Source organism: Miniopterus schreibersii (genome assembly GCF_964146895.1).
Source record: "Miniopterus schreibersii genome assembly, chromosome: 2".
In the NCBI taxonomy this organism is placed as follows: domain Eukaryota; kingdom Metazoa; phylum Chordata; class Mammalia; order Chiroptera; family Miniopteridae; genus Miniopterus; species Miniopterus schreibersii.
Window position 1 is genome coordinate 141,157,543 of NC_138102.1, and position 9,929 is coordinate 141,167,471.

The window sequence follows — 9,929 nt, forward strand, 5'->3', positions numbered from 1 at the left end:
AGCGATGGGGCACTCCCTGGAAATGGTATGCCAGGCAGCCCAAAGCAGGCACAGCTGGCCGTGATGATCTCTGAAGTTCCAGGATTTAATTACCATTTGCACAATAATAACTCATATTTTAAAACAAAGGAAGCTAAGGATAATTTACATGTTTCTTTTTAATATGGCTGCTGAGTTCACACTTTGGTTTCCTCTGCCCATAACTGGACACATAATCAACTTCCATTATGATAGGTTTGGCCTTCTAGAGTTGGTGGCCATGACCAGTTGAAGGGAGGGCTTTGGATCAGGCCAATTTCTCTAAGAGGCCAAAGCCTAGCAATCTGGGCACCTGCCTCCTAGAGGAACTCAATCCTACTCAGCCCCTCAAAGACTCAGACCCTGGGGAGGGGTCAGTGAGGGGGAGGCTAGGAGCCACCTTTTAAATTTGACTCTGCCTCTCAATGGAGCCTTCTATGCATGACCTTAAACAAGTCACTGCACCACCCTGAGTTCACCTTCCTAATCAGGTAAACCTCAGGAGGGGTTAGATGAAATAATGCACACTGTAGGCACTCCATAAATGCCACTTCCTCCCGTCCGCCTTAAGAATGGAGAGGGGGGCAGCAAACAATTTCCAGGAGGGGAAAGAGATGTGATGCTCACAAGGAGAGGAGCTATAAGCTGAGTTCTGATAAAGAGAAAAGAGAAAGTTTTTGCCCAAAGGGAAGCAGGATGAATGGCAAATTAATAATAGTAGAAATAACAGAACAAACAAATAAACAAACATTTCTGGAGCTCTTATTAAGTGCTAGGTAGGGCCCTAAATGCTTTCCTGTCCATTACCTCACTAGGTCCTCCCAACGACTCTCAGGTGGGTAGTATTATCCCTATTTGACACATGAGGAAACTATTCAGAAAGGTTATTCACCTTCCAAGGTCATGACAAGAATGCAGGACTGACTTCAGAGAACCCCCCCATCCCCCCCCCCCGTCAGTGCACACAAACCCCCTCACCCCCCACACCATGTGGAGATGCACAAATAACTAAGACCAAGGCTCACCAGCCTGAAGGGTGGCTGCGCCTGGCTGGGACCCAAGGAGGGGCCAGGCGTGCCCAGGTGCCCAGCTGCCCAACCGAGGGATGGGGCCAAAGACCCAGCGCTACCCAGGCCGAGCTGGGCAGAGGGGCGTAGGGGGCCCGCCCTGAGCCCGTGGCGCGGGGCGGGCGGAGCTGACCGGGCACCTCGCGGCCCCATAAAGCGCGGGCGGGGGGCGAACGCCGTTTTATGGAGGCGGCCGGGCTGCCGGCCGCTTTGATTGCGGGCTGCACTGGGGCGCGAGGGCCACCTCCAAGCTCATAAACGCGTTGGCTGTGCGCTCCCTCCCCGGGCTGTGCGGGCCGAGATATAAGGTGCCACGCGGACCTCGGGGTCCAGTGCCCTTCTCTGCCACCGCCACCGCACCATGTCCTGCCTGTCCTCCCGCCTCGGCCCCCCTTGCGGGGTCGGCGCCTTCAGCTGCGCGTCGGCCTGCGGGGGCCGCTGCTGCATCACGGCCGCCCCCTACCGCGGCGTCTCCTGCTACCGCGGCCTCGCCGGGCGCTTCGGCAGCCAGAGCCTCTGCGGGGGCTTCCGCTCGGGCTCCTGCGGCCGCAGCTTCGGATACCGCTCGGGCGGCGTGTGCGGGCCCAGCCCGCCCTGCATCACCACCGTGTCGGTCAACGAGAGCCTGCTCGCGCCCCTCAACCTGGAGATCGACCCCCAGGCGCAGTGCGTGAAGCACGAGGAGAAAGAGCAGATCAAGTGTCTCAACAGCAGGTTCGCTGCCTTCATCGACAAGGTGGGTGTCCTTGATCACACCCGTCCTGAACCTTCCGTTGCTGGGCTGGGCACTGAAGAGGCGTCAGGGATGTGGTCCAGGTGAGCTTCCAGTCTGATGGAGAAGGTGGGCAAATCCAGGGCACAGAGAGATGGTATCCGGCAGAGGCCCCTGATTTGATAGCAATGTTATTATATACAACCTCTGTCCAGGGAGGCAGGGGCCCCACAGACAAGGTGGGTGTTCTTGAGCCTGGAACTCCTGGGAGGACCTGGGAATTCCCAAGCAATCTCTCTAGAAATGGGTAGTGGAGAATGCCTATATGTGTGTGTGTGTGTGTGTGTGTGTATACACACACACACACACACATATATATATATATACATATATATATTTTTTTTAAATCCTCAGCCAAGGGTGTGTTTCTGCTAATTGACGAGAGAGACATCAATGTGAAAGAGAAACATCGATCTGTTGCCTCCCACATGTGCCCTGACCAGGGATTGAACCAACAACCTAGCTATGTGCGCTGACTGGAATCAGACTTGCAACCTTTTTGGTGTATGGGGTGATGCTCCAATCAACTGAGCCACCCGGCCAGAGCAGGAGTGCTGATATTTTATGTGATAATTTTAGCGATACTTTTAAAGCATTAAACAACATTGAAACGCCTGATGAGAAAATTCATCATGAATGTTTCAATACTTTAGATTAAATGGAGAAAATCTTCATTGGGTGCTAATATGTCTGTAGCATCCCTCTAATACTTGCTACTCTCCCACTTTAATAAAGAGAGCAAGCTTCAAGGTTCAGAACTGTCTGGGGCAACAGTTTCAGCTGCAATTTATGTTTTATGATTTCCTTTTATGAATGCATAGTGACAATGGTTTTACAACTATGGTGGTAATATAAAGTTACTCCTTTAACCTCATTTCAGTGTAAATGTTAAGTGAATCCATTTATATAAATAAATCATAAGTAAAATAATACAAAGGGATGGCAAATTTTTGAAGTCAGCCCATGCAGAGTTCATATTTGAGAACTGCTGCCGCCCTGAGTCAAGCCCTTTGAGTGTAAACAGAATACAAAGGAGACAGGGACACAGGGCAAGGGGCCTGCCTGAGGATCCACTGAGAGTGGGTGCAGAGCAGGACTCCAAGCCCAGCCTCTCTCCAGCTCCCCAGGTCCCTGGAGCTAGAAGGTCCAAAGCTTGAGATCAAGCTACCCCTCTCCCTACCATCAGGAGCTGGCCCACCTCAGTGTACTGGTGCTCACACCTGGGAAAGGTGGCCAGGAGTGAAGTGTGGAAAAGCTCCTGGCCTAGGAACAGGCAGCCTGGGCTCCATGCCCAGCATCTCCACTGATTCTCTGTGTGACACTGGGCAGCGACATCCCCTCTTGGCCCCAGCATTCTCCACACCAGAGCTGTGTGTGGTGCAGTGTGCGAGCTGGCCATGACTTGGAAAGGAAAGATGGGGCCAAGGCAGCTATGAGACTCCCCAGCACAGCTGGAGCCCCATCAGCTAAGACCACCTAAAATGATCCCATATAATATCAGCAGTCCCGGTTCCCTGTTCCTGGAAGTTTGTTCCAACCGGGGAATTCCCAGCTGCGCTCATGGAGTTGGAGGAAAAGCAAAGTAATGTTTCAACTCCAGTAAAATGTATGAGAAACGAAAAACTGGACACCAGGGACCTAGTCGTGTTTGCTGGCACCCTTACCGGCCAGCACGGTGTACATATGGTTGCCATTGCAACTCTCCAGTTTGAACAACTTCCAGTAACTGCTTGCATGCTTCACTTCCCTACAGTTCTCACTCTCCCTACTTCCCCAAACCTTTCACCCATTCACATTACCTGCCTGGTCTCCAGAGACATGAGTGTCCAACAAGAAGTTTGAGCCACCTAAGACCAGAAGCCACCCTCCCCTGTGCCTCCCCAGGCCTCTGCCACCCAGCTTGGTGAGAGCCTGCCGTTCTGACCTCCCCAGCTAAGAAGCCCCCCACCTTGACCATCCATTCAAACAACTGCTCACCCAGCTCCAGGCTGGCCACTGAGGACACAGATAAAGGAGCCATAAGCCCTGCCCTGGGGGAGCTCATAGTGCAAGGCTTTCATCCTACTCTATCCCTCCAACCCCTGCTCTGCATTCCTCTCCTTCAGGAAGCCTTCCTTGACTATAACTACTCTTCACCCCTGCCTGTCCACCCAGCCCAACTGTAATCCAGCACAGCACGTAGGCCCCTCAGTTTCTCATTCGGCCCATCCATGGCCACCTGAACAGACCCTTACTCAGGCCTGAAGAAGCGATTGTGAAACGAGGACTCTGCAATGCATCCTCGCCCAGGAGAGCCCAGCAGGGTCCATGCCGGCCACCGCTTCCCTCTGCAGACTCGCCGCCGGTTCCGTCTCAACTCTGCCAGCTCTCTGAGGAGGGCTGGGGATATCGGCGCCTCCCACCAACTCTCCTCCCGCCTCTACCCCAGGTGCGCTTCCTGGAGCAGCAGAACAAGCTGCTGGAGACCAAGTGGCAGTTCTACCAGAACCGCAAGTGCTGCGAGAGCAACCTGGAGCCGCTGTTCGAGGGCTACATCGAGACGCTGAGGCGGGAGGCCGAGTGCGCGGAGGCCGACAGCGGGAGGCTGGCCTCAGAGCTCAACCACGTGCAGGAGGTGATGGAGGGCTACAAGAAGAAGTGAGTGCACCAGGAAGGGGGTTTTGGCGAAAGGAAATGGGATTAATTCAGAGTGGGGAGATTTGCATTAGATCAGATGAGGAACTTTACAAGGGGAAGAAGACAGTGACAGGAAGTTTGTGGGGAATTTTTTTTTTTTCTGAGGTGGGAATTTAAACATTGGAGAGTCTGAGCTGCTCCAGTTACCTCATTATTATGTGCTTATTTCATTAATTCATCAAACATTTGTTGAACATCTATTATGCGTTCCAGGTGTTGTGTTGGGCCCTGAGGCCAGGTAGGGGTAAGAAAGTAACGAGGAGGGGTAAGGGGGATACCAGACTAGGGCAGGGTTCCTGCCCTCTTTGGAGTCACAATCCAGAAGCAGAGAGAACACCTAGGGAAATGTGCAAGGCACCCACCCTGGCCCACATCATGAATGAGAATTCTGGAGTCAGGAAGAGCACTGGGTGCCATGGGTTGGTTTGAGTACCAAGAGGAAAGGGATGGGCGAGATCCTTTCTAATCCAACACTTTTTGATTCTATGACCACCTCCAAATGATCCAGTTTCTGGACTGTGTTTGTCGAGGCCTTAATTCTCTTTTTCTCTCTTCAAATACCAGCCTATTGAAGTTTTAGCCACTGAACCTGTGCTCTTTGTCCCCAGGTATGAAGAGGAAGTGGCACTAAGGGCCACAGCTGAGAATGAATTTGTAGCCCTAAAGAAGGTGAGTGACCCCAGAATACTCATCCCACAACTCAGAACCAAGGGCAGAGGCAGGAGGGAGCTCTCTGTAATTCCCCCAGAATCACATAACCCAACCTCTCCTCTATTCTTTCCCCCAAATGCCCCAATGCTCCCTGGGTGGCCCTGGACACCAGAGCACACTGTCTGCTTCAGGCAGGCCAATCTTCTCCTCTTATCCAAGGTAACTCCCACCTGGCCAATGGCTTCCCACCCCCTTCTAGCCTGTGCCTAGCAGAGAGTAGGCACTCAATAAACATTTGTGAATGAAAAAGCACATGAATGCTAGATTAAATCCTCAGACCAGCAACAGTTGGAAAATGCATAAACAATGCTGTGGTGCCTCACCTCTTAGACTTGACTCAGCACAAGAGTCATCATGCGGATTATCATCAGGTCCTTCCAACCACCTCCATATGAGGAAAGCAAGGGTTACTGTGAGGAAACTGAGGCACAAAGGTCCAGGGTATTGCCCTGAGTCACACCGGCTTCAAAGAGACAGAATTGATCCCTAAGACGTTTTCTCTGACCACAGAGAAGAGATTCCAAAGATTCCAAAGCAGAGAGGGGTGGACATCACTAAAACTGACACATTTTACACTAGATCCTAAGTTTCAGTGATGGTATAAGATATGGGTTCAAGAGGCATCACCCCAGTGGGTACCAGAGGAAGAGCCAGGAATCTTCAGGGTCCCCCTCCCTTATCCAGACCTGCTCCTGACTCCTCTAACTGCAAGGAGGATGTCACCAACACCATGCTACCAGACACTGGGATGAGCAGCTGAGAAGGGTCTCCAGGGAGTTTGCCCTACATGGTGGGAAGAGCTCTGTGTGGTCTCCCCAGTGAGACCCGTGTGCCACTCTCTGCCCTTTAGGATGTGGACTGTGCCTACCTGCGCAAATCAGACCTGCAGGCCAATGCGGAGGCCCTGACCCAGGAGATCGACTTCCTGCGGCGACTGTATGAGGAGGTGAGAGGGAAACACAGAGCAGTGGAGCAGCAAGGAGGGTGTGAGTCAGACATTGGAAAGCACTTGCCACCATCTGGCTTTTGAACCCCTTGGGTGGGAGGAGTGCCGAGCAGAGTGGAGTCACCTGTGGCAGGTCTACTGTCACAAGGTGAAGAAGTGTAGCTTGATGTCTCATCTACCATGCCCCAAACAAGTTACTGTGGTGACAATTAGCACAAATTGGTAAATTCTGGTCCTAGACCCCAAGGATCCAGACAGGAATCCCTGACTGAAGTCAGGCAGTGGGCCTCAGACATGGGCTCCTCTCAGCTGTGGGATCCTAGGTTTAAGGTGTATTGAGAGGTCCCAGTTTGAGAGGGAAACTTCATCCTGGAGCTTGGGGCTTCAGACAGTGAGTCTGTGGAGGAAGCAGGGGAAGGGAACAGGGAAAGACCATGAGAGGGGGACTTGCTGAGAGCAGGGTTCTGTTCAAAGAAGCTCTTACCACTCCCCTGCTCCCACAGGAGATCCGCGTCCTCCACGCCCACATCTCAGACACCTCGGTCGTCGTCAAGATGGACAACAGCAGGGACCTGAACATGGACTGCGTTGTTGCCGAGATCAAGGCTCAGTACGATGACATCGCCAGCCGCAGCCGGGCTGAGGCCGAGTCCTGGTACCGCACCAAGGTGAGTACCCAGGGCTCCCTTCCCAGCACCCTAGGAGGAGGGATGCTGAAAGGCAAGGGAAGGGCAGGCAACTGGGGTGGGGCTCAGTGGAATGACATATCCTGTGTCTCATGAGTGTCTCTGCTTCCACCCAGTGCGAGGAGATGAAGGCCACAGTGATCCGTCATGGGGAGACCCTGCGCCGCACCAAAGAGGAGATCAATGAGCTGAACCGCATGGTCCAGAGGTTGACTGCCGAGGTCGAGAATGCCAAGTGCCAGGTACAGGAGCCTGGCCCAACCCTCAGTATAGAAAGAGAGGGGGGTAAGCCTTCAGCAAGGGGCTCAAGGTTGACACCTTGCCAAAGTGTGGGAAAAGGAACAAGTAGCAAACATCAGATGAGTCTCTTCCATGGAAAATGCTCTCCATTCCACTGAATGGGGATGGGAGGAGGATGGGGGAGCAGTATGGAGGGGAATGAAATCACCTGGATTCTCCTGATCTTGGGGACATAAAGGGTCAGAGGAAATAGCACCAGTGAGGGGCAGGTAACTGGGGTTCTCAAACCAACCCTGCCACTGGCTTACCTCATGATTTGGGGTAAGCCATTTCACCTCTCTGGCTCATTGTTCTAGATCAGTGATCGCACCCTCTGATGTCCCAGAGGTTGGTAAATGGGTGAACTAGGCTGTACTGAAGGCACTAGGGTGTGGTCAACTAGAAAGCATAAAGGGCAAAGCTAGTCAGATTCAACTGAGGCAGGCCTCATGAAAATGCAGGTCCAGTGGGCCCAGATCCTTAGATATTTTTCAAGAGAAACCAGGAATTTGGATTTTTGTGTTAAATTTCAAAAATTAAAATCACCGTGCCAACATTCCTGGGAGCACTAATTTGCAAGCCCTGACCTCACAAATGGGTAAGGTCCCTTCTTTCTCTGGCAGTCAATGGTCATTGGATGCCCAGCCTCTGACCCTAAATCCAGAATGGGAGCCTTAATAACCCTCCCCTGCCTCTCAGAACACCAAGCTGGAGGTTGCAGTGACCCAGTCGGAGCAGCAGGGTGAGACAGCCATCAGCGATGCCCGCTGCAAGCTGGCTGAGCTGGAGGCCGCCCTGCAGAAGGCCAAGCAGGACATGGCCTGCCTGCTCAAGGAGTACCAGGAGGTGATGAACTCCAAGCTGGGCCTGGACATCGAGATCGCCACCTACAGGCGCCTGCTGGAGGGCGAGGAGCAGAGGTGGGACCCTACCTGTGGGAGGGATGTCTTTTCAAACTCCCCAAACTGTGCTTAGAGCCAAGAACATGTTTGCATGTTATTTTCATCTAATTTGCATCAGGATTACTTGGAGGAGGGAATTTGCAAGCTTTGCTCTCCCCCAATTAATTTTTGTCTCTTTGCTCTCCCCACAAGGTTGTGTGAAGGCATTGGTGCTATAAATGTCTGTAAGTAGCCTATGCTGTGGATTCTGAAATAAGGGCTTGGGGTTCCTGTAGGGCAAACTTTTTCTTAAAGGGCCACAGAGTAAATATTTTAGACTGTGGGCCATGCAGTCTCTGTCTCAACTACTCAAATCTGTCGTTGTAATGTGAAAGTAGCCATAAGCAATAGTTAACAAATTGGTCTGGCTGGGTTCCGATGAAACTTCATTTACAAATATACAACCACAATTTGAAGACCTAGAAGGAAGGAGAGGAATGTGGCAGTGAATGATTATGATAGCTTTAATAGCTATTTCTGCCTATAGGGAGGGCTGGGCTAACAGTTTATCAAGGATCCATCCTTGAAGTTAGACTGCAGGACGGAGTGCCCAGGTGTGAGGAGGGAAGCCAGGAATAGGAATAAAGGGGAGGAGCTCTGAACAAGAGAAATGGGCTCTGGTCAGCCGGCAGGAGCTGCTGGCCACCATCTGGCACAGCGACTAAGCCCTGACCTCCACCCGCAGGTGTCAGCAGCTCCCGCGGTGGCGTTGTCTGTGGGGACCTCTGCGTGTCCGGCTCCAGGCCTGTGACCGGCAGCGCCTGCAGCGCCCCCTGCAGCGGGAACCTAGCCGTGAGCACCGGAATGTGTGCGCCCTGCGGACAGAGCTGCGGCAGCGGCCGCCTGGTGCGCTTTGCCTAGTGCCTCCCGCTGTGCGTGTATGTACCGGGCTCCGCAGTGAACCGGCCCCAACTCCACGGCGGCCCAGTGCTCCGAAAGGGCCTGGGTTTGACACGGAAGGGCTTCGGGAACCAGCCGGCCTGACCTGACCGCACTGCTGCCCCAATTTCTCGAACCCCACCCCCACCCCTGCTGCTTGTCTTCATTTCTTTCAGGGAGGTGGGGCTCTCCATGCTGGCGTGTCTTGGCAGCTCTCCTCCATCCCCAAGAGTCTGAATGACTGGTTTTCTCAAAACCCTGAGCAAAGGTCCAACCCTGACTGGTCTGCTCTGGGGACTTGGACTTTTGTGGCTTCTAAGGAACCAGTTGGCCCTAGGCCCTCTTGGGTGTGGAAATGCTCCTGGTGCTGGGCCTCCCCCAGCCACGACTGAGGTTGGGTCTCCCAGGGGACTTCTTTGGCTGCCTGGGCTCTCTCTCCCTTTCCCTCATGCTTGGTCTCCATGTTTCCAATAAAGCTCAGGGTCATATATCACTCGCTCCAGTCTCTCCCTATGTGCATTTGTGCCTACACATGTGGACTTCCAGCCCAGTTTTTACTGAAGCCCAGCCTGCCCCCTTGGAGGCAACAGGGGAGCTGTTCTCAGCCAAAGAGGCAGAGGGGGCTCTGAGGCACCCTACCAGTGGTACCACACTTCTACATCCCGACTGGTGCAGGAGCATGGCCTGGCAGCCCCCAAACCTAGACACATAGAAGGAGCTGGAAGGGAAGTGAGAAGGGTAACGGGAGGAGCCTTAGCAAGGAGAGGGAGGGCCCGGCTCTCCTGACACCTTGGGTGGGGACCTCATTAGTGGGCTGCTGGGACACCAGTGGTACACTTCTCCACACCCCCACTCCATCCCCACCTCAACATGGTAAAATTCCTGACCATGGGATCAAATATACAGACTTCCCCTCCCCCCATAAATCAACACTCCCTGGATAGACCCCCACCC

At 53.2% G+C, this 9,929-nt stretch overlaps 1 protein-coding gene across 1 annotated transcript; it reads left to right on the forward strand.

Moving 5' to 3' along the window:
• Positions 1-1,010: 1,010 nt before the first annotated feature.
• Positions 1,011-9,473, forward strand: LOC308551761 (keratin, type II cuticular Hb1-like). Its single transcript, XM_081126393.1, has 9 exons — positions 1,011-1,821; positions 4,286-4,494; positions 5,142-5,202; positions 6,095-6,190; positions 6,694-6,858; positions 6,993-7,118; positions 7,855-8,075; positions 8,250-8,281; positions 8,782-9,473. The coding sequence occupies exons 1-9, from the start codon at positions 1,447-1,449 to the stop codon at positions 8,955-8,957; spliced, it is 1,461 nt and encodes a 486-aa protein (XP_080982519.1). The 5' UTR covers positions 1,011-1,446; the 3' UTR covers positions 8,958-9,473.
• Positions 9,474-9,929: the final 456 nt, after the last annotated feature.

Excerpts from the sequence above, each read along its gene's own strand:
- LOC308551761 (XM_081126393.1), top strand. The coding sequence starts at position 1,447 with ATGTCCTGCCTGTCCTCCCGCCTCGGCCCCCCTTGCGGGGTCGGCGCC. Across the intron at positions 5,203-6,094 it reads AATTTGTAGCCCTAAAGAAG|GATGTGGACTGTGCCTACCT; the intron begins GTGAGTGACCCC and ends TCTGCCCTTTAG. Across the intron at positions 7,119-7,854 it reads TCGAGAATGCCAAGTGCCAG|AACACCAAGCTGGAGGTTGC; the intron begins GTACAGGAGCCT and ends CCTGCCTCTCAG.